This window comes from Hemiscyllium ocellatum, chromosome 2, assembly GCF_020745735.1.
Source record: "Hemiscyllium ocellatum isolate sHemOce1 chromosome 2, sHemOce1.pat.X.cur, whole genome shotgun sequence".
In the NCBI taxonomy this organism is placed as follows: Eukaryota; Metazoa; Chordata; class Chondrichthyes; order Orectolobiformes; family Hemiscylliidae; genus Hemiscyllium; species Hemiscyllium ocellatum.
This window is the reverse complement of record NC_083402.1, coordinates 56053463-56079021: the sequence shown is the minus strand read 5'-3', so window position 1 is coordinate 56079021 and position 25559 is coordinate 56053463. Positions and strand designations below refer to the sequence as shown.

The following is a 25559-nucleotide window of genomic DNA, read 5'->3' as shown; positions in this document are numbered from 1 at the left end:
TGAATCTCAGCAGTCCATGTGGTGTAACTACACCCAAAGATTTTGATCAGCAACTGTAAAACAACAGCAATGTTGTTTCATTCAGTATAACGTGTGACCTGGAGGGGAACTTGAAGGTGGTATTTTTCCAAAGGCCCACTGCCTTTGTCTTTGCATGTAGGAGAAGCTATGATTTTGAAAAGTTTTTTCAAAGGAGCCTTGGTGAGTTGCTGCATTCTATCTTTTAGATGGTACACATTGCTACTATTGTATGTTGGTGGTGGAGAGGAAATATTGAACATAATGTATGAGGTCGTGATCAAAGGGACTGCTTTGTTTTGGATGCTGTCTTCCTGTATGTTGTTCGAGCCGCACTCATTCAGACGAATGAAGAATATTCCATCCCACAGCTGACTTGTGTTTAGTAGATAGTGGACAGTGGGCAGAATTAGGAGGTGAGGTACCTACTGCAGAATTCACAGCTTTTGTAGTCAGGTGTCCGGTCAGTTCAATCTCTGGTCAATCACAACCTTAGGATGTTGACAGAGAAAGTTCTAGCAATAATATTGCCATTGAATCTCAAGTTGAGATGATTAGATTCATTCTTATTGGCCAGTGCTTGGCACTTATGTGATGCTAATGTACTTATCATCCTAATCCTAAACGTTGTCCAGGTCTTGCTACATGTGGGCATGCATTGCTTTAATACCTGGATAGTATTGAATATTCATATAGTCAGGGGCAAACATCCTAATTCTGAGCTTCGATGGAGGAAAGGTTATTAAAAAACTGAAGCAAATGAAAAATGTTGAAATTGCTTTGTGGTGCAATTAATTTTGAAAGAAAACTTTGCATAGTCATTAAATTCCAGTATACTGGAATTGCAAAATATTGCAAATGTGGGAAATCTGTTACAAAACAGGAAATAATTCATCTCAGTGAGTTTTTAAAAATTAATTAATGGGGTGATGGACTTTTTAATAATCCATCGTTAGTTACCCTTTAGATTTAGATTGAGGCTTGAATTTTATTGTTACGTATACTCAAGTACAGAAATATAGGAGTACCTATATGTCACTGGACATGGCACTATCTTAGGTATCAAGTACTTAGGTACAAAGCAGTAAATGAAACAAAGTTAAAATAGTTAAGCATTACCTTCGTACAATAGGTAGAAAAATAAACAAATAAAGTAATAATTGACATTAAAGTCCTTCTTAATATAAACTAGAAAAATAAAGGAATAAAGTTAAATGTTCAACAGTCTTTGAGTCCTCTGCTTAGTTTGCTCTCTAGGAGACCTCAGTTGCCTGGTCTCGAAGCCCGCTGTAGATACTTGGGGTGGGGGGGACTCTCCCTCACCACGCATTCTTTCCACATTGGGCTGTGATGCCTTTACTGCTGCTGCTGAAGCAGCTGCCACCTCCCCACTCTCCTCCTGCTGTCTCTGCAAAATGCCTGAACAGGACCCACTCGCATGTCAAGACACTGCCACATTGGCCGAGCGACTGGTCCGATACACTGCCACAGGCCGCTGAAAGACTATCACAGGCCGAGCTGAGTCAATAAGATGCCTCCCTGGTTCTGCGCTGAAGCTGGAAGTGAAGGAAAGAAGACAAAAAAAAACACCAAGAGAGAAAAAAAAGTAAAAGAAAAGAGAAAAAAGCGAGAAAGAAATAGATGAGCTCTGGTTGAAGTGTCCTACTGTGCCCTACTCACCCTCCTTATTTGTGGCTTTAGATGGTGGACAGGCTTTGGAACATCAGGAATTGACTTGCTCAGCATTTATGTGGATAGTCAAGTTCAGTTTCTAATTATTGGTAATGCCCAGAATGTTGTTAGTGGTGGATTCAGTGATGATAGTTCCATCACTTTACACAACGGTTTCTTTCTTTAATGAAAGTGACATCAGTTTTTTTTCTGTAACACCTGCATAAAGTTAACATTTTGTGCATTTAGAGTCATGTATTCTAAACCTCTCTCTGCTTCAAAGTGCATTTAGTCTGAACATATATGGTGCTACTTCTTTTTCTATTTGCGCCCAGCACTCTCCCCGCTTTACCACCTTTTCTTCCTTTCTATTTCTATATACAAGTCTCCATCCACTTGCCAATTTAGTTTAAACCTTCTACAAGCTCGTACGCCCAGTCCTGTTGAGATGCCTCTCATCATTTTTGAATAGGTGTCTCTTGTCCTAAAACTGGTCCCAATGCCTAAACTCTGCTGCACTTCCCCCTGCATTTTTGTTTAAATTATGCATTGATTCATCCGATCTTCTTTTTCCTACTCATATTTATGCATGAGAAAAATAGTAATCTAGAGATTACTATTTTAGGGCAGCACAGTGGCTCAATAGTTAGCACTACTGCCTAACAGTGTCAGAGACCTGGGTTTGATTCCAACCTTGGGTGACTGTCTGTGTGGAGTTTGCACATTCTCCCCGTATCTGCTTGGATTTGCTCTGGTTTCCTCCCACAATCCAGAGATGTGCAGATTAGGTGAATTGGCCATGCTGAATTGCCCATGGTGTTCAGGGATGTGTAGGTTAGGTGCATCAGTCAGGGGTAAATATAGGGCGGGGAATGTGTCTGGGTGGGTTACTCTTTTGAAGGGCGGTATGGTCTGAAGAGCCTGTTTCCACGCTGTAAGGGTTCTAATTCTAAACAAAAACTATCTTAGAAATGTTCTATCTTAACTAAATCACCAACTCCTGAAAGTCTTACCATAAAGTTGTAAATGGGTGAAAGGTTTAATACTTAAGTGTAATATAAGCATCATCCACTGTGATTACACCATTTGGATTTTTGGATAGAACAGGTTAGGATCTCAAATGGGTGAGACCTAAATCTGGTCCTCTGCAAAGAATCTGTAACAATGTTGACTATATCAAAGTAAGCTGTAACAAATTGCTCAAATGTAATAACCTGTATTTTGTTGACTACAAGAGATTTTCTAGATAATCCTTGAAGTAGTTTTTCCCTACCACATTAGACCAAGTACACCTAGTACTTCCCTCCATTTAAAAATCATGGTGGCAGCAACCTTCATTGTGACTAGCACTTCATATGGTGCAGTGAGCTGGTATGCCCAGACAACACATAAAACCTCAATACCTGTCTTCTCCACTTACTAACACTAACAGTTAGCATCACCCTGGCTCAGTTATTTCCCCAATGCAACATTTGCAATGTCTCTGAATTGCCCTTTTCTCTGTTACAAGGGAAGCAACACATCAGAATGGACTCACAATGAAGGTCAGTGCCCCTAACAATGGAATCACTATAATGGATGCATTGCTGTCATGTTGTTACCTCCTGTAGAGCTCTTTATTCAGGCTTTGGAGTGCACTGTTTCAAGGCATTGTCAATCCTAGGAATCTGCAATACAGAGTTCAGTTTTTTTTCATTGGCATATACCCTGAAGACTGCTGTACTTCCTCCCTCTTCCAGATGGCCATCCATCTGCAGTCTTGAATTCTTACTATCTGTGGGATGACTTCTGAAAGTACGATCCTGGAAACTCACAATTAGTCTGTTGCTCTGCAACTACCCCTGAAGTGCAGAAATTCTCAGCTGAAGCTCAAATTGTTGGGGACAGTTCCGAGACACATGGCCCCATAAGCCACGTAGAGTGTCCTGAAGTTCACACACGACGTGGGAATTATAAGGAACTCAGGTTCTCAACCATGATTGAAAAAAATCTATTCAATATTTTCAATTCTAATTAGTATTTTGCTTAAGCTCTTAAAATTATTTTAATGTCTCAACCCCTCAGCTCTTAGATTCATCGTGTCCCATCAATTCCTCTCCATTTAAAACTACAACCTTTGAAAAAATACAGATTAGAATACTTTTCTTCGCTCACCAGATTTCTCGAGTTTAATATTCTGGATAAGCAGAACTCTGTAGCACTGGACTTCTTGAAATCCTATTACATTTATACGTACAAAAATTTCAAAAACATGAGTAAGGTCCTGTTGGTGGTACTTGTTAGTCTCATGACTCTCCTAATTAAGTAACTGTGCCTAACTAACTGTTTCTGGAAAGCAAACAACTTGATCACCAACAAATTGTGAAAGAAACAAGTTCAGATTTGGTTCAACCTAAATGCTAAATACAAAACCTAATTAAATTTTAGAAAGAGATAAACCATTAACATGTACACATTCAGCAATTTCTCTAAATTCAGCACATTGTAGAAGTACTCTGGTGAATTAGATTCCGTGCTACAGTTTAATTGAGCGTGATTGAGGGAAGATACCAATTAAACAACCTGAATTTTGATGTATGACCGACATGATGAAGTGTAACAAATGCCCTGTAACAAGTGATTGAGCAATGCACATCACTAAACAGTATTTGGACAAAAATTCTAACATTATGTTTTTGAGACTGTTGTTAGTTATCTATATAATGCATAAAATTGAAGTTATGTGAATGTCTGAGAATTCAAAACCGAGCAATTTTTTATGGACATCTTCCCTCAATTAGAAGTACAGAATGTACTAATGCCAGTGTAGTTTTGCTATGTATGGTGAATTGAGACATGCATAAGTCTAGGGAATTGCTTGTGGTCAAAGGCAATAATATACAGTAATATGTTATTTTTAAAAAGCTAACCATAATTGCAAATGATTCAAAGTGGAGATACTTTTTTAAGGGGCACTTATGATATATTTTTCTTTTGTGGCACAGTAATACTTTTATCATGACTTTTTTTTGGGAAGCATTAAACATAGCAAAAACATAATTTGAAGTAAGAGATAACAAAGTGAATACAGGCATGGTTCCAATTTGCAAAATATCGTCATTGTGTTAGCAGTATGTACCATGTACGAGAAGTACAGCAATGACTCTCTCGGTCATCTTTGACAGCTCCTTCCAATCTGTAACTTCTATAACCTACGTAGTCAAACGTGGCAGAAACACTGGATTTGCACTACCTTCAAGCTGCTTAACATCCTAATTTAGAATTATATTGCCAAACTTTTACTGTCGCTACTGAGTCAGCATCCTAGAACTCCCTTCAGCACAGCACTGTGGGAGTGATCTAAACCAAATGGACTTTATTAGTTCGAGAAGACAACTCATCACCCCCTTCTCAACGGTCATTAAGGATGGACAATAAATGCTGATCTCGCCAGCAATGCCCACATCCCATGAATATATAAAATATTTCCAAACTTTAAAAACCACAATAAGCGACTGTTGCATAGAGAAGTGCTATTTTTATTAAGCAAAAACGATAAAAAGCTAATCTTCTGACTCAAATGTCTGTTGCAGAACGTGGAATATGAATTACAATTCTTTTAAATGCAACTTTTTTTTTCTATTTCAGTGGCCCTACAAGACACGAGGAGTTTAAATGGGCCACACAACATCAGTTTTAACCTCTGCTCGTAATCATTCGGCTCATAAACACCATGTTAGAAGTGTATACATAGCTCTGACTGTAACTGAGCCACCAGCATTTTTGGAAAAGGACAAACATGAGGCACCACATTTTTTAATAAAATCTGGGCTTTGCTTTAACGTAACTGTAAGACTCAGGTCAATTACAATTAAATTCCTACATTGGGATAGCTAATCAAAAGGGACTTTCAACTTAGACTAGCACCAATACATGCTTAGCATGAAGTTGTTTTCACAAGTCTCTTAGACTTTGTTAGGTTTACCACAATAAAAACAATAATAATGAAAAAGAAGCAGGAAGTACTAGAAAAATCTCAACAGGTCTGGCAGCCTCTGTGGAAAGAGAAAAATGTTAATATTTTGAGTCCAGTACGACTCTTCTTCCAGAATTTCTGAAGTAGTGTCCCTGAAGAAACATCGTATTGGACTCGAAATGTTTTCTCTTTCTCTTTCTAATCGGATGCAGCCAGATCTACAAAATTTCTCTATCATTTTCTGCTTTTACTTCATATTTTCAACATCCACAATATGTTTGAAGCCAAAATAATGATACTGAGCAAAAGGCAGAGGTCAGCAGTCATGTTTACATTGGAACACCAATCTTCAACTTTTAGTCCTTTTGATTGAAGCATGTTTGCTGTTTTGTTTTTGGCTTGCTGTTGATGCATACTTAGTGTTTTACAGATTCTTATTTCATTCACTTTTCTCAGCTTGCCACAGTGTTAAAATAAGTAAAACCCCTCTTTCGTCCAACTGATTGTTCCATAATAACTAACTGCCCTTCAATGATGGCACATTCCTCTGTCATTCGGGGAGGGGGAGGGGTCCAGTTTAGTGCTTTTTTGACTCAATTAGTACTTTTATGAAGGTTAAGACAGTAGGTTATAAGCATAAACAGAATGAACATTGCTGCTTATTCATCCACAGTGACGACTTATTTAGATTAATGTGTACTTATCTTGTTTCACAGTTGCTTGACTAGATAGCAGCATGTTTATAATCTTTACTAGTTAAAAAAGGCTAAGAACTTACCTTTGGTGATCTGAAATATAACAACTTTAAAACTAAAAAAGTGGGTTGTATTTGCAATTTCTATTGTTTCTTGCTTCTGGAAATCAGCTGAGCTTATCCATTATGTTTTGTGGTTATTCTATACAATTCAGTTTAACTGATGCATTTAAAGGATATGACAATTAAGTTCTAACAATATTATAACTATATATAAACTTAATCTTATACTTTACACATTCCTGAACCAAGCATTGGTTTATTTGTATATACAAGTGTAAATCATGGGCACAATGCTCAGTTCCATTCTTGCTGCAGTGTTAGATTAGATTCCTTACAGTGTGGAAACAGGTCCTTTGGCGCAACAAGTCCACACCGACCCTCCGAAGAGAAACCCCCCCCCCCCCCCCCCCCTATATTTACCCTGACTAATCCACCTAACACTATGGGCAATTTAGCATGGCCAATTCACCTAATCTGCACATCTTTGGACTGTGGGAGGAAACCAGAGCATCTGAGTGTGTGGCTACTAAGGATAGCTGGTCGTGTCATTTCGTGGTTAGATGGTGTACAAAATTCCATGCAAGGACTGCACAAAACACTACGTAGGACAAACAGGAAGACAGCTAACAATCCGCATCCATGAACACCAACTAGCCACGAAATGACATGACCAGCTATCCTTAGTAGCCACACATTCGGATAACATGAGTTCGACGGAACAACACTACTATTATAGGACAAGCCAAACAGAGCACAGCCAGGGAGTTCCTAGAGGCATGGCACTCATCCACAGATTCAATCAATAAGCACATCGACCTGGACCCAATATACCGGCCAGTGCCGCAGACAGCTGGAATTGACAACTGGAAGCGGCAGATACAAATCACTATAAATGCTGGAGGAAACATCACAGGAGGCTCTGAGGATGTCACCTAGACAGGGGACGAAACGTCTGCAACACAAATTCCCAGCTTGGCGAACAGAACCACAACAACAAGCACCCGAGCTACAAATCTTCTCCCAAACTTTGAATATTACATAACTTCTAAAAATTAAGTACTTTCCACAATCAACATAATATTCCCAATGTAGGCTTGTCCTATCTCCCTACTGATCCCAAATTCCAATTTCTAAGCTTGCTGGTCCTCTATCCCACTTTGATTTGACACATGAATGCAAGTGCAGCAGGCAGTGAAGAAGGCAGATGGTCTATTGGCCTTCGCATTGAGAATATTCAAGTACAGGAAAAGGGATGACTTGCTGCAGGGAAGGTAATTTGGCTATTGAGGGAATGCAACAAACTTTTACCGAGCTGATTGCTGGGATGGCAGGTTTGATACATGAAGAGAGACTGGATTGATGAGGACTATATTCATTTGAGGATCTAATAGAAACCAATAGAATTCTAGCAGGAGTGGACAAGATAAACACAGAAATAATGTTCCCCATGACTGGGGACCAGAACCAGGAGTCACAGCCTAATGAAATGGATTTGTCATTTTGAAACGAGGAGAAATTTCTTCACACAGAGGATAGTGAGCCTTTGGAATTTTTGGCCTCAGATTGTGGTTGAGAACAAAACATTGGATGTTTTCAATAAATTAGATATAGTTCTTAGACCTAAATGGATCAAAGTGTATGGAAAGAAAACGGAATTGAATGCTGAGTTAGATTATCAGCCTTAATCATACTGAATGGCAAAGCAAACTTGAGGATGAGAATGGCCTACTCCTGTTCCTTTTTCCTACATTTCTCTGAAACAAGACTGTTACAGCACTTCACAACATCAGATTTGAAATCCTGAGACCTTTGATCCCAATCTAAACACCAATAAAGCAAAATTAAAGAACATACTTGATGTTTCTTCTCATAACAACACCTGGTTCATGGGTTCCAATGTCTACTCAGTGCACATTGGCCTCACCATTTGTACAGGTGGATGTAGAAAGTAGCACTGCACAGTAGCCTAGGTACCGAAGAGCGGTATTTTCTCAATTATAGAGTCATAGAGATGTACAGCACGGAAACAGACCCTTCAGTTCAACTTGTCCATGCCAACCAGATAATCCTAAATTAATCTAGTTTCATTCGCCAGCACATGACCCATATCTCTCTAAATTATTCCTATTCATATCCCCATCCAGATGCCTTTTAAATGTTGTAATTGTACCAGCCTTCACCACTTCCTCTGGCAGCTCATTCCATACACGAACCACCCTTTGTATGAAAAAGTTTCCCCTTAGGTCCCTTTTAAATTTTTCCCCTCTAATCCAAAAGCTATGCCATCTAATTTTGGACTCCCTCACCTCAGGGAAAAAACTTTGTCTATTTATCCTATCCAGGCCCCTCATGATTTTATAAACCTCCATAAGGCTCAACCTCAGCCTCCAGGGAATACAGCCCTAGTCTACTAAGCCTCTCCCTGTAGCACAAACCCTCCAATCTTGGCAACATCCTTGTAAATCTTTTCTGAACCCTTCCAAGTTTCACAACATCCTTCCTATAGCCGGGAGATTATTCCAAAAATAGCCTAACCAATGTTCTGTATAGCCACAATATGACCTGGATGTAAGTTTGCTCTTCCCGCTCCTCCGCCCTTGAGCCCCGCTCCTCCAACCACCACCAAGACAGAACCCCACTGGTTCTCACCTACCACCCCACCAACCTGCGCATACAACGTATTATCCGCCGCCATTTCCGCCACCTCCAAACGGACCCCACCACCAAGGATATATTTCCCTCCCCTCCCCTATCAGCGTTCCGCAAGGACCACTCCCTTCGTGACTCCCTTGTCAGATCCACACCCCCCACCAACCCAACCTCCACCCCCGGCACCTTCCCCTGCAACCGCAGGAAATGTAAAACTTGCGCCCACACCTCCACACTCACTTCCCTCCAAGGCCCCAAGGGATCCTTCCATATCCGCCACAAGTTCACCTGTACCTCCACACACATCATCTATTGCATCCGCTGCACCCGATGTGGCCTCCTCTATATTGGTGAGACAGGCCGCTTACTTGCGGAACGCTTCAGAGAACACCTCTGGGCCGCCCGAACCAACCAACCCAATCACCCCGTGGCTCAACACTTTAACTCCCCCTCCCACTCCACCGAGGACATGCAGGTCCTTGGACTCCTCCACCGGCAGAACACAACTACACGACGGCTGGAGGAGGAGCGCCTCATCTTCCGCCTGGGAACCCTCCAACCACAAGGTATGAATTCAGATTTCTCCAGCTTCCTCATTTCCCCTCCCCCCACCTTGTCTCAGTCGGTTCCCTCAACTCAGCACCGCCCTCCTAACCTGCAATCCTCTTCCTGACCTCTCCGCCCCCACCCCACTCCGGCCTATCACCCTCACCTTGACCTCCTTCCACCTATCCCACCTCCATCGCCCCTCCCCCTAGTCCCTCCTCCCTACCTTTTATCTCAGCCGGCTTGGCTCTCTCTCTCTTATTCCTGATGAAGGGCTTATGCTCGAAACGTCGAATTCTCTATTCCTGAGATGCTGCCTAACCTGCTGTGCTTTGACCAGCAACACATTTGCAGCTGTGATCTCCAGCATCTGCAGACCTCATTTTTTACATTGAACTGGAAGGTTCATTTTCAGATGTTTTGTCACCATCCTAGGTAAGATCATCAGTGAGCCTCCAGTGAAGCAGTGGTCGTATGGCCTGCTTTTTATTTATGTATTTAGGTCTCCTTGGATTGGTGATGTCATTTCCTACAGTGATGTCATTTCCAGTGGTGATGTCATTTCCCATTCTTTTTCTCAGGGGATGGTAAATAACAGCCAAGTCAATGTGTTTTTGATAGAGTTCTGGTTGGAGTGGTATGCTTCTAGGAATTCTCGCATGTGTCTCTGTTTGGCTTGTCCTGGGATGGATGTGTTGTCCCAGTCAAAGTGGTGTCCTTTCTTATCTATATGAAAAGATAGTAGTGAGAGTGGATCATGTCATTTTGTGGCTAGTTGATGTTCATGGATCCTGATGGCTAGTTTCTGCCTGTTTGTCCAATGTAGTCTTTGTTGCAGTTCTTGCAAGGTATTTTGTAAATGGCATTACTTTTGCTTGTTGTTTGTATAGGGTCTTTCAAGTTCATTAGTTGCTGGTTTAGTGTGTTTGATGGGTTTGTGGGGCTACCATGATGCCAAGAGGTTTGAGTAGTCTGGCAGTCATTTCTGAGATGTCTTTGATGTAGGGGAGCATGGCTAGAGTTTCTGGACATGTTTTGTCTATTTGTTTGAGTTTGTTGCTGAGAAATTGGTGGACTGTGTTCATTGGGTACCCATTCTTTTTGAATACACTATATAGGTGATTTTCCTCTACTCTTCATAGTTTCTCTGTGCTGCATGAGTGGTGGCTCATTGAAATAATGTTCTAATGCAGCTCCATTTGCGGGTGTTGGGATGATTGCTTCTGTAGTTCAGTATTTGGCCGTATGTCTTGTTTTCCTGTAGATGCTGGTTTGAAGTTCCCCATTGGCTGTTTGCTCTACTGCAACATCTAGGAATGGCAGTTTGTTGTTGTTTTCCTCCCCTTTAGTGAATTTTATGCCTGTAAAATTGATGGTCTTGAAGGGTTCCTCTAATTTGTTTCGTTTAGTGCTGACAAAGGTGTCATCCATGTAGCGGACCCAAGGTTTGGATTGAATGGTTTGCAGAGATGTTTGTTCGAGTCTCTGCATTGCTGCCTCTGCTAAGAACCGTGATATGGGAGATTCCATGGATGTTCCATTGGTTTGTCTGTCGGTTTTGTTGTTGAAGTGGATGATTAGGCATAGGTCCACTAGCTTGATGATATTGTGCTTGCTGATGAAGCTGGTGGTGTTTGGTGTATGTGTCTTTGGTTCTTCAAATAGTGTAGTCAGTGTTTCCTGGTTTGTGAATTTTGGGTAATCTGTAGAAGCAGATACACACTCAATACCCATTAAAGGAAAACACTAGAAGGACTAAAAAAAATTGTTATCCTACCTACATTCAAAGGACGCTTGACAGTCAGTTTAAATCAGAGACTACGTTGAGAAAGCGAACACACTGCTTGCAGATACCAACACTTACCAACAAGTGGCGATAGACCCGACCCCACAACTAGAGAACTGAATCACAGCTCTACTCAAAAAACTTTAGAAAGTTTTATGTCAGAGAAATATGTAAGATGACTTCCAAAAAATGAAACCAGACGGATCCAACACACCATGCTTCTACGGATTACCCAAACTTCACAATAACTTTCACATGAACAAACTTACCAAAGATGGAGAAGTCGTACTCCATAACTATATGATTTGTAGGAAAAGCAAAGAGAATATCTGTGGTCAAAGAATAAACATAAGTCGATAGTTTGGTCTTGTGCATTTACTATAGGACTCCTTTGAATTGCAGAGTGCGATTTAATAAATTGATCATGTGCTAAATTGCCACGATGACAATGTTCATTCACAAATTGCACAAATGGAAATAGCCTTATGTTAAATCTTGATGACACCAATAACACAAGCACTTTTAAGCTGTTATCTTCAAACACATAACCTTAGGAAAGGTAAATTGGCCTTGGAGGGAATACAATGTAGGTTGACAAGAATGATAACTGAACTTTAGAAGTTAGGTTATGAGGAGAGATTATATAAATAAGGTCTGTTTTCTCTATAATTTAAAAGATAGGGTAGCATCATAGAGATGTACAGCATGGAAACAGACCCTTCAGATATTGGCCAACCAGATATCAGAGGTTCATTTTAAATCTGAGTAAACTATTTTTTTGTTAAACAAAGGTATTCGGGGACATGGGCCAAAGGCAGCCTTGATCTCACTGATGATGAGTGGCCTATTCACGTTTTTATGTTCCTATTTGAGAATCATACATATTATAGAAAACATATTATCTGTTCAAATCATTCTTCAGATGAAATAAATTTATCCTGTCAAGGTGATTCGCAGTTCAGTCTTACATTACACTTTTATTAAAAACCAAATAGTAAAATGATGTCTTGCAGTGCAACTCCAATGGAGTGCAGAATTGTAAGATGTTAATTGTTAGAAGGAATCTGTGTTAGACCGTTTAATGGAAAATTCCTGAGTGTTTATGAGGAGGAAAGACTTCATCAGTGCAGTGAGACACCATCACACATAAAGCAATGGAATAAACCCTATTCGCCACAGAGTTTGCTCAGGAGTATAGTGGATCAATTAAATTACTTCAGAAGCCATTACCAATGACCTTTTCTCCACATGTATTGAATTATGCTGAGAATAATTGTGCATATTTAGAACAAACAAATATTTAGATGTCTAAACAAGCAGCATGCACAGAAGTCCAAATGCTGATCACCCATGAAAGTTGTACACAATTGCCAATCATGACATCTTGGTCTTCAATAAATGAGATTTGAATTATAATTTTGATTTCCTTTTCAGAAATGTTTCATTTTCTCTACATTGACCTTTTATAAGTCCTTAATTAGTGTTTTAGAGTGGGAGGGTAATGTGCAATTGTCATTTAATTTTTGTGAGTATAGTTAACTGTGACAAGAAAATGGGAGAAAGACCATTATAATTCTTGATTATTGATACTCATTGTTTATTTAGTTTTGTGTATATCTTACGTGCATCAGAAATTACCATTTATGTGCAGGGAGAAAAAAATCTACCACTCAGTATCTTTAAGATTAGACAGTAGGATGTAGTTAGTAGTGCAAATTTTAAAAAGGATGTTATTTGATAGAATAAAGGAAATATTAAAATGGAAGAGAACACCACTTCATGGGGAAGTAATTCAACTCAAAAGTTTTCCAATCTCAAGCAACTCCAGCCTCCCCACTACTCTTGACTAACTCCAATTTGCCTATCAGAACAACAGATCCACGTAGATACCATATCACTTGCCCTTTACTCCTCCCTAGAACATCTTGACACCAAGAAGAGCTATGTAAGAATCTTCTCATTGACTACAGTTCAGCCTTCAACACTATTATCTCCTCGAGACTGATTACTAAACTTAGTGATCTCAGACTCAGCCCCACTCTCTGCAACTGGATCCTCGGTTTCCTGATCCACAGGCCACAATCAGTGAAGATTGGGGACAATATTTCACCAACACTAACACTCAACACTGGAGCCCCCCAGGGGTGCATACTCAGCCTCCTATTATAATCACTGTACACCCATGACGGCATCACCAAATACCAGACTAATACCATTTACAAATTCACTGATGACACCACCATAGTCGGCTGAATCTTAGATGGCAATGAAACAGACTACCAACGGGAGGTGGAAGACCTGGAAAAATGGTGCACTGAGAACAACCTAGCTCTCAATGCTGGCAAAACCAAGGAACTCATTGTTGAATTATGGCAGCATGTTACTTATGCCCCCCCCCAACACACACATTAACAGCACAGAGGTGAAATGAGTGGAGAGAATCAAGCTCCTGGGAGTGGTCATCAACAACAAGCTTTCTTGGACTCTTCATATGTACGCACTGGTTACAAAGGCCCAACAACGCCTCTTCATCCTCAGGCAGCTGAGGAAAGTTGGCATGACGGCGAACACCCTTGCCAACCTTTATAGGTATGCTATTGAGAGCATTATGTCCGGATGTATCTCTACCTGGTATGGCAACTGTACATTCAAGATCGGAGACGGTTACAGAGAGTGGTGAACTTGGTGCAGGCAATCACAAAGGCCAATCTCCCATCTACAGAATCTATCTACCAGGTTCGCTGTCAAGGAAAGCCCGCCAGCCTTCTCAAAGATCCATCTCACCCTGGCAATGCTATTCTACAACCTCTACCATTGGGGAGAAGGTACAGAACACACGTACCAACCGATTTCAAAACAGTTTCTACCCTACCTTTGTTAGAATACTGAATGGACACAGAAACTCTTAGCATTTGCCTGTGCCTGTGTTTTGGTTTTGCCGCTGTTTGCTTATTATTTACTATCCATGCTACTTGACTACGTGATCTGCCTGTGTTGCTCATAAGACAAAGCTTTTCACTGTGCCCCAGTACATGTGACAATAAATTCAATTCAATTCAACACAACCTTACAGAACAAAGTTATAAAGATGTTTCATGATTTTAAAAAGTTGCACAACACTCTTTACCAAATTCTAGTAATGCACTTCACTTCTACCTATGCCTGCCAAGAGCAAATCCCTTGCGTCTGTTATTTTCTGTGAAAATAACAATACAAATTGAACTGCTTGCTGTAGGTCAGCATGGTCAAAGCTTCTGTTATCCTACATTGTTTCTTGCAGTTTTACTCAAACAAAGAAACATCTCCAATCAGCGTTGGATGTTGTGTTTTCCCACCTCAGAGCCTCCGCTTCTCTGCAAACAACATTCCTTTAACAATCCAAAACTCAATCTTATTTTAAAATCAAACAACATATTCTCCCCCAAATTCGCAGGACCTCATCCATCATTATCAAGAGAGACAAAAATTGGGAGTTGGAGTATGAAGTAGAGGTTTTACTGCCACTCTACAAGGTGCTGATGAAACCATACCAGGAGTACTGTAAGGAAGTATTTAAGGAAAGGTATCATTCTGGAATACTATATTTAGTTCTGGACACCCAGTTATAGGAAGGATATTATCAAGCTGGAGAGAGTTCGGAAGAGATTTACCAGTATGTTGCCAGATATGGAAAACTTGAGTTAGAAAGAAAGGCTGGCTAGGCTGGGACCTTTTTTCATTGAAATGTAGGAGGTTGAGAGGTTATGTGATAAAAGTTCATAGAATAATGAGAGGTATACAGTAGATAGAGTTAATACTAGTTGTTGTTTCCCTAGGATGGGGGATTTCAAGACTATGGTGGACATTTTTTAAGATGGGAGGAGAGATATTTTAAAGATACATAAGAGTCAGGTTTTTTTACACAGAGGGTGGTTCGCGTGTGGGATGAACTTCCTGAGAAAGTTGTGAATGCAGGCAGGTGGGACTAGTTTAGCTTGGGATTATCTTTGGCGTGGATTGGTTGGACTGAAGGGTCTGTTTCCTTGCTGTATGATGCTATTCATTAGGATAGTCCCTGGGAAGGAGGATTGTCTTATGAACAAAGGCTAAACAAGTTGGGACTCTACTCACTGGAGTTTAGAAGAATGAGAAGTGGTCTCATTAAAACAACAGATTCTTAAGGGGCTTGACAGGGACAATGGTAAGAGGATGTTTCCCCTCATGGCAAATCTAGGACCAGAGGGGATAGTCTCAGAATAAAGGGCATCAATTTAAGACTGGGATTTGGAGGAATTTCTTCTCTCAAAGGGTTGTGTGATTTAGAACTCTTTGCCATAGTCCCACCTGCCTGCTCCTGGCCAATATCTCTCCAAAAATTTCCTATGCATGTATCTATCCAAGTGTCTTTTAAATGTTGTAACTGCAGCCGCATCCATCACTTTCTCAGGAAGCTCACTCCACAAGCAAACCACCCTCTGTGTAAAAACATTTGGAACTCTTTGCCACAGAGAGCTGTGAGGGCAGAGTCCCTGTGTTTATTTAAAGCTGAGATAAATCAATTCTTGATTAGTAGAGAAATCAATGGTTATGGGAAAAAGGCAGGAAAGTGGACATGAGGAATGTCAGATCAGCCATGATCCTATTGAATGGTGGAACAGGCTTGAGGGGCCGAATGACCTACGTATGCTCCTATTTTCTGTCATTTTTAGTATCAGTTGGCTGAGTAAAGTCTCATCCTCCTTCAGCTGCAATTGCCTTTTAACATTGCTAAAGAGGTCATACCTTTAATTGAATTCACACACCCAGCTGCAAAAAGAGCTTCTTTCAAACTTTTCTTGTTTTTAGTGAGAGGAAGTAAGATCAGTGAGGGACATAATTCAGACATTTATAACATGACCAATGTTGATGTGAATGGTTTAATTACCAGCAATTTTAATTGGAGAATGAGAGGACAAGATCATACTCTTGGTAAGTTTCATAAGGGACTGAAGGTTCAAACAGTAGTCCTCTATTATTAGGGGACTTAAAGAATTATTAGGAGATTATCAAATTATCCATGATCTCATTGAGTAGTGGAGTGAACTTGATAGTCAAAGTAGCTTTCTTCTGCTCCTGCATCTTATGGTCTAGGAGCAGTGGAAATATATAGTTGACTCTCATCAAAAGTGTAAATGGTGCATTGATCAACATCTGTAACAACAAGCTGGTAAATATCTAGTTGAGAACAGAATGCAAAGCATTAATTGGATAAACCTACAGAACAGCAAATAAGTACTCGACATAACATATCTTCACAGTTTGTGGATTATCTGACAAAATTAAATTGTTGCATTGCAAAATCTGGAGTTTCACCCTGTTTACCTTTGGGGTTAAGAAGGAACTACACCGACCTTTATTCTCTTGCAACTTATGCTTATTCACACTTAGGTTACAATTTTAGATGTCCTAACAGTGAAAGTAGTTTATGGTAAAGTGAATGACAGGATCGATGAGTCAAAGAATTTTAGCTCTATCTAGTAACCGTTTAATGAACAGACTTGTAGAGCTGCAAATTGATGTACCATTTCTTTGTTTCAAACTTTATTAGCTCAGAAGAAAGCAGACTGTGTGTTGTAAAAGTCACACTGTGACGGTATTTGTCTTTAGACAGTCTTATTGGTGAGTTTGAACAGCACCATCCAAAGTGTGATGTTTGAATGGTGCTGTTCAAAGTGACCAAATGGATACTTGAAGGAAACTGAATTTGATTTCTTGTTCCCTCAACCCCACTCCCATGCATTGCTGACCACCCAGCTTTCTATGTCAGCTGATATTGTTCATGGTTCTCTCTCCTCAGATATTGTACATTCATCCTTCAAATCACTTCTCATCATCCCTCCCTCCACACATTACTCTTCACCTGTCCATCCTTGCAAACTGTCCATCTCCAAATTCCCTTTCTTTTCCTTGACTGTGTTTTCCAAATACATGGACACGTTTCCCAGAGTTCTGGATTTAAATGACTTTCATTACGTTTTCACCCTTACCAAGTATAGAAACTGCATATTTAAAACTCACAAAGAATATTCGGTGTGACTATGACAAAGATAAACTGCCCATTCTCAAGCTTCAAACCTGCCCATTGCCTTTTACACCTTCCATCATTGTCCAGACTGCTGTTGCCTGGTTCCATTCTTATCTGTGTCAATCTAGTAAGAGAATCATGTGCAATGTTTCTCTCCCTGCTTCATTACATTCTTTCTCCCTGGTGTCCCCCAAAGAGGTCCTCAGTCCTATCTCTTATCCACAAACTACCCCTTGGCAAAATCGTTCAAAAACCTGGCATCAGTTTCTGGATTTACACTGACAACATTCAGTGACACATCACCACCACTGTCTCTCTGTCTAACCATCCTGTTTATCTGATATCCATTACTGGATAAGCAGAAATTTCCTCCAAGTAAATATTTGGAATATGTATGACATTCTCCTCAGTCCTACTCAAAAACTCTGTGCTTATCTACTAACTCCATTCCACTCCCTGGATCAACCAGCTTGTTCGCATTCTCACTGTAAAACTTCACCTGAAAGTGAATTTCTGACAGCATATCAGTGATCTCACTAAGACTGCCTGTTCCTACCTTTACACGCTACCTCTGCCTCAATTTATCTTCCACTACTCAATTTTTTTTAGGTAGAAACTTTACTATTATACTTTAGACCTGCCTTTCATCTTCCATCTCCTCCAAACTTGAACAAATTCAGGAGTTTGCTAGATGGAACCTATCTTGTACCAAGTCCTGTTCACTCTTTATCCTATCTTTATTTACCTGCTTTGGATCTGAGTCAAGAAAACCTCCAATTTAAAATCCTATCTTTGTTTTCAAATTGCTCCTTGGCATTGGCTCCTCCCTAATCTCTGTAATTTTATCCAGTCCTGTAACCCTCACAAGTATATGTCTCCTCAAATTCAGGTCCTTAAACTTTTCTTGAACTTCTTCAGTGGCTGTGCCTTTGGTTGATAAGTCCTAAACATTTTTCTTTCCCCGAACATCTCTGCCTTGACCCTTATTTTATTTTTCTTCAAAATGGTTCTTATATACCCTCACTTGTTGACAAAAGTGTTGATCATGTGATGAAAACCTCCTATTGCTATTTAGTATCAGATTTTATTTACAGTCATGAGGTGATGGTCCAAGATTTAATGCTCCTCTACTGGATTCAGCAGACTTTCTGTTCACCCACTCGCCCCTTCTCACACTGTAATCTTACCAGTGGCAGGGTCTTGTGTTATCCTTGTGTCCTCCAGCTAATAAATGCCCTTAACTAGGCTATTAACAGGCAGCAGGAAAGGACAATGCAAGCCCAGAAAATTTGCCAGTGCGAGTTGGTAGTTGGTGAGGGATATGAGATGGTGTTTAAAACAGCCCCTCAAGGTCTAAGTCCCTCCAAGCTTTCCCCTCTACTTTTCTAGTCCAGTCTCACCATCTCCACCCTCACCCCAACACCCAACCAAACAAGTTTGGTCCCAGCCAGACAGCAGGTTCAGCTGACATTGAAGATCCATCACCACACACCTTTCTCTTGGTCTCACTATCAATGGTGGCCACCACTCTAGTAACTCTGCTGCTATCGGCTTCTGTTTGGCTGGCAGCTCTGAGGCAGGACTGCTGATTATTAAGGGCCGGAATCCTGCCTTAACTCAATAATGGGCTAATCAGCTGTTTATATCCTGCAGGGCAGCCATTAGGCTCATGAGTGGGTTAGCCTCATTTTAGCTGAGAGGATGTTGACTACGATGTCCCATTAAATCCAATCCAGAGTGTTATTTCAGCACAGAAGATAGTTATTCAGATCATAAAGTGCTTGTTGGAATTTGAAGAGCAAACCCTTTCCCCACCCCTTCTCAGTAGCTCTATAAAGTTATTTTTCTGTACAATTTCCTTGATTATCTGCCCTTCCACCACCCTCATGCACAGTCAGTTCCAGCTAATTACCACTCACTGCATAAAACTGCTCTTCCTCAAATCTCCCACTGGATCTCTTATCCATTCTCCTAAACCAATGCCCCTGCTTTGTCTACATGATTTAAAGCTGCCATAATATTGTACGCATCCATACTGCCACATCTATAACTTTTACATTTTGAAATTTTATTCTGTATCCAGTCATTTTAATATTTACAATTTTCTGTTCTAGTAGCAATATTCTTTTCAAGCTGAAACTGACTCCCACCCACCAACCCCCCACGACCCCCTCCTCCTGTTCCATGAGCATTGGTTTTGTCAACCAGTCTTTTTACGTGATACTTAATCAAACATTTCTTTTGGATGACATTCACTGTATTCCTTTCATCCACCTTCTCTGGTAATTCATGAAAAAAAAATTAATGAGTCAACCACGAATAGCTTTTTACAAATCCTTGCTGTCTTCTTTTAGTTATCTCAAACTTCACTAAGTGCTTGTTAATTTTCCCCCAAAAGTATTATTTATAAAACCTGGTTATATTATTTATGAAACCTGTTTCTAATACCAGTGATGTGAAATAGATCACTTTAAATTACTAAAATTGTCCTTGCACCCTTACTTAAGAATATTACTATGAAGCATCCCGGAAATACATTAAAGTCATTACATAAATAAAAGTTTCTTTTGTTTAATTCTGTGAATTAACTCCACTTAGTTATCATGATGCACTCCTGATATAATATATTCTAAATATTAATTTAGTTTTCTTGAGATAAGATCAAGTAGGCATTAGTCACTTCATCATTAGGGAATTCTCTGAGAGGGAAATCAAATCTGCTCAAAACTAATCCTGAGCTTATCTTCATGTGTTGGGTGCCTAAATGACATGAGCAAAATCCTTTCTCAGTGCTCTGGAGAATTAGGAAATAACCCTTATTATTGGGTAATATTATTATTATAAAGGATAGCAAAAGGGAAAGAGAGTTGCTAATGTGAATGTTGGTTTCTTGGAAGATGAAACCGGATAGTTAATAGTGGGGAACACTGAGATGGCAAAGACGTTGAACCAGTTTTCAGAGGCGATAGATATGGCACAATTTAGTACAGTCAATATCGATAGGGAAAAGGTACTAAGCAAACTGTTAGGTTTGAGGATACCCAAGTCCCTCAGGCCTGATGGCCTACATCCTAGCATATTAAAGGAAATGGCAGCAGAGATAGTAAATCCCTGGTTACAATATTCCAATATTACCTGGACACAGGAAAGGTTCCAGTGGATTGGAAAATGGCTAATGTAATGCTCTTATTTAAAAAGAAGGGAGGTAAAATGTAGGAAATTACAGCCCAGTTAATTTAACAGATGTTGTTGGGAAAGTGTTAGAATCAATGATCAAAGAAGCAGTATCAGGACACCTAGAAAGTCAAAACGTTATCCATCTGAGTCAGCATGGCTTTAAAAAGGGCAAATCAGGTTTGACTAATTTGCTAGAATTCTTCAAAGACGTAACTAGCAAAGTGGATAATGGGGATACTGCAGATGTAATTTCTCTGGATGTCTGAAAGGCATTTGATAAGGTGCCACACAAAATGTTAAATCACAAAGTTGGATCATTTGGGATTAAGATGAATTTATTAGCCTGGATAGATGACCGGCTGGTGGACAGAAGACAGAGAGCTGGGATAAATGTTTTTTTTTTGGATGGCATGTTGTAACTAGTGGGGTGCCACAGGGTTTGGTCCTTGGACCCCAACTATTTACAATCTATATTAATATCTTGAATACAGGGATAGAAGGCTCTATAGCCAAATTTGTGGACAATACAAAGATAGGCGGGAGGGCACATTGCAATGAGGAAATAAGAACCTTACAAATGGATATAGATAGGTTGGGAGAGTGGGTCAAAATGTGGCAGATGGAGGGAATGCGTGGGAGGTCAAGCATTTTGGGTCAAAAAAAGGGAAGGCAATCTATAATCTAAATGGGAAGAGACTTCGGGGTGCTCCAGTACAGAGGGACTTGGGTGTCTTTATGCATGAGTCACAGAAAATTAGCATGCAGGTACAACAGATAATAAACAAAGTGAATGGAATGTTAGCTTTTAAAGCTAAGGGAATAGAATATAAAGGTATGGAAGTATCATTGCAACTATACAAGATATTGGAGAGACCACACTTGGATTATTGTGCGCAGTTTTGGTTCCCTTTTTAAGGAAAGATGTAGTGGCATTGGAGGCAATTCAGAAGAGGTTCATTAGGTTGATCCCAGAGATGAAGGGTTTGTCATATAAAGAGAGTTTGAACAGTTTAGGCCTATAATCTCAGGAACTTAGAAGAATGAATGGAGATCAAATTGAGAGATTCAAGATGATAAAAGGTGTGGAGTGGTTGCTTCCTCTTGTGGGCATGCTAGGACAAGAGATCATAGTCTTAGGATAAGGGATATCAAGTTTAAAACAGAGTTGAGGAGAAGCTACTTCTCCCAAAGGGTTGTGAATGTGTGGAATTAGCTACTCCAAAGTGCGGTGGATGCTGGAACAGTGAGTAAATTTAGGGAGGAGATAGACAGATTTTTAATTGATAACAGGTTGAAGGGTTATGGAGAGAAGGCAGGAAAATGGGGGTGAGGAGCAGATAGCCATGGTCAAATGGCAGAGCAGACTCGATAGGCTGAATGGCTTAATTCTGCTCCTATATCTTAAGAACTTATTTCCATATTATTAGAGTTCATGGTATTGTTAGAGTTCATGGACATTCATGATAGCAGCTTTGAGTTCAGTTGCTATTTGTGTTCTTATGAAACAGCTGTTAATTACATTTTTTGGTTAATTTCTATCATTATTATTTGGGGTCTGTTTCTGAAAATGTCCATGTCTTAAGCACTGTTTGGGTAGAATGGAAGTGTGCTCAAAGCATGAGTATTTGCAAAGTAATTGAAAACATTCTCATGTCTTTGCAGAAACAAGGTTTCTCTTTAACAAAATCTAGGTTTAAATCTACTTAAGCATTGAATTAAGCCATCACTTTAATGTTGTGTCTTTGTAAGTTACAAACAAGCACTTTCTTGTGATGCATGACGAACTTTGATATTAGTTGGCCTGAGTGGCAGCTGTGGTAAAATTTCCTCAACAGCCATTTCAACAGTCCACACACTTGGTGGTTTAAGATAACGTGGGCGGCACGGTGGCACAGTGGTTAGCACTGCTGCCTCACAGCGCCTGAGACCCGGGTTCAATTCCTGACTCAGGCGACTGACTGTGTGGAGTTTGCATGTTCTCCCCGTGTCTGCGTGGGTTTTCTCCGGGTACTCTGGTTTCCTCCCACAGTCCAAAGAGGTGCGGGTCAGGTGAATTGGCCATGCTAAATTGCCCGTAGTGTTAGGTAAGGGGTAAATGTAGGGGTATGGGTGGGTTGCGCTTCGGCGGGTCAGTGTGGACTTGTTGGGCCGAAGGGCCTGTTTCCACACTGTAAGTAATCTAATCTAATCTAACGTTGAATGCTGAAAAGTGGACATTATAAAATAATTAGGCACTTGCTTTGCAAGATGGTACAGTGCTTAACTAGCTTCATGCACTGTATTATGATTTGATGGGAATTTGATTGGCATATAGTAAACCTTTGTTTCAATTTGGCTTTGTGAAAGGTACAGAAAAGAATAGAAAATCAGGAGAGCCATTCAAATAATGGTTATTTAACTCCCACCCACAGGCCTGTTGCAGAATGTCATTGGCACAGGTTTGCATCTGTCAACTCTCAAACTGGTGTATTATAACACAGTATCAATTAAAGGTGAGATTGTACAAAGGAATAAAAATGAATTATTCAAGTTTATCCATCTTGTTTGACACATAAAAGTTATTGAATCACATAATCATATAATGACTTTTCCACCCTCTGTACAAGTGTTTTGGTAGGAGAACCACAATTGACCCCACTCCCACTTCTCTTTAATCATCATATGCTGTGGGCAGACTTTATGCTATTCTGTGAAGTGGGCTTTGAGGAGGAAGAGGGAAGGTCGGCGGTGAGGTGGCTGAATAGGTTGCTTGTCACCTACACAATTAGTTAGGGGCTAGGAAGAATGAGGACAACCTCCCCACAATTGAGGCCATTAAGGGCCACATCATGTGCCACAGGTACTATGGATTGGCAACCTAGTAAAAGCTGGTGCCTCGTGTTTGTGGTGAGTGGCCAAAAGTCTCCTGAACAAACATCTTTTGGCCAATGGCAGGTGCTGCCCTGCCTTTGCAACAAAATGTCTCCTTCAATGGGGCCAGGCACCAAAATATTAATTTCAGGTCTACTTCCTCCTGTTGTAATTTTTAAGATGTATTTCAGCCTTATTTTCCTGATCTTTGGTCATCCAGTTCTGGGAGGGGCAGTAAATCGGATCTTTATGGGTCTGGCAAATGTCCAGGCAGTGGGCGCTTGACGGGATTGTGGCACCTGACTGCATCCTGTCTTTCATGGTCACATTCAGGCCCGTGTGTCCTCTGAGAGGGAGCATGCAGTCTGACTTGCTGGTGACTTCCTGCCTTCTGTGACTGAGGGACATTGCAGAGACTGGGTTGCATCACCATCCCTGAAAATTCCATTTAACTTTAAGTTTCCTTTTAGATTTTAAAGTTTGTTATGATGCTACATTGGCATTTCACTGCTAATTTTGTTTCTTTTTTGCCACATGATTATTTTTAAATTATGCAAAAGAAGATCGTTGGCATAGAGATGTTTCCTGGATGAACTGCTGCTGCTTTCCCTTGTCTACAATCCAGACATACTCTGGCATTTCATTGTATTATCTGATGGTGATGGAGGTTCCCATTTTGATGCTTAAATGAGCTTTCATTAAATTGTTTGGTTACAATTAAGTCCCATACTTCTAATGTTTGGGTACGTGGTGCTGAGAAGGTCAGGAAGTTCAGAGAACCTCCATGTGGGTCTGGTCAAGAATTCCACCAACAGGTCCAGGCAGTGAGCCGTGGAGGAAGCCATTGCAATTGACAGTCTGTCTCTTTTCTGTGATAACCATCGTGTCAGTGACCATGCACTGAGACAGGATGCATGTGATATCCACCAGTATGCTTAGGCCTCTGCAAACAGTGGACATCATGAAGGAGGGGGGTATGTCATCACTCACCTCACCTCCATGCCTCCCCACCCCCAATTCCAAAATGATACTTCACTTATAATTTGTAAGTTCCTTTGGAATTACTTTTTACAAAGTCCCTTATTGGCTGACATTTCCATCTGTGCTGAATTTGGCTAATGTATTTACATTTTAAAACAATAGAAGGAAGGATTGGTGTCAGCGCTCAACCTCAACCACTAGAGTAGATGGTGTGTTCTATCACTTTGTTATTGATTGATAATACACTGATGGAGCAGAAGTTCATCTGGTTAAATCAGACCTGCATTGTGTAGACAATACAGGGGATATTCCAGTTTGATGGGTACGTACCAGTACTTGGACAATTTGGCTGTAGTTGTTGACACAGGGTTCAGTTGGACTGCTAAGAAGCTGAAGGGGTTCCAATCATTCAGTGATTTTTTGACCCTTTTTTGAGTGAATTGAATCGAGTGAAGACTGAGATTTTTGATGGTCAGGACGAGTGTCCATTATAATCTTTTGTGGAGTACATGAAAGATCTATTTAAATGTGCAGTTCCTTAAATTCCTTCGCCAAGCAATGCATGCATAATGACTTAGAGTCATAGAGTCATAGAGATGTACAGCATGGAAACAGACCCTTCAGTCCAACTTGTCCATGCCGACCAGATATCTCAACCCAATCTAGTCCCACCTGCCAGCACTCAGCCCATATCCCTCCAAACCCTTCCTATTCATATACCCATCCAAATGCCTCTTAAATGTTGCAATTGTACTAGCCTCCAATACATCCTCTGGCAGCTCATTCCATACACGTACCACCCTCTGCATGAAAGAGTTGCCCATTAGGTCTCTTTTATATCTTTCCCCTCTCGCCCTAAACCTATGCCGTCTAGTTCTGGACTTTCCGACCCCAGGGAAAAGACTTTGTCTATTTATCCTATCCTCCATGTCCCTCATAATTTTGTAAACCTCTATAAGGTCCCCCCTCAGCCTCCAACACTACAGGGAAAACAGCCCCAGCCTGTTCAACCTCTCCCTATAGTTCAGATCCTCCAACCCTGGCAACATCCTTGTAAAGCTTTTCTGAACCCTTTCAAGTTTCACAACATCTTTCCGATAGGAAAAAGACCAGAATTGCACGCAAT

General features: G+C 40.5%; 1 protein-coding gene across 9 annotated transcripts in view; it reads left to right on the top strand.

Moving 5' to 3' along the window:
* The window catches only part of LOC132823183 (multiple C2 and transmembrane domain-containing protein 1-like), a 646464-nt gene that overhangs the window by 206410 nt on the left and 414495 nt on the right, over positions 1–25559 (top strand). The window contains exon 1 of one of the 9 annotated variants that reach the window (XM_060836833.1): positions 3204–3233. The exons of the other annotated variants lie outside the window; for them this stretch is intronic. Within the exon in view, the coding sequence (XP_060692816.1) occupies positions 3228–3233 (6 nt within the window). The 5' untranslated portion in view covers positions 3204–3227. Of the gene's footprint in view, positions 1–3203; positions 3234–25559 lie in introns of those variants that run through there. 9 annotated transcript variants of the gene reach the window in all.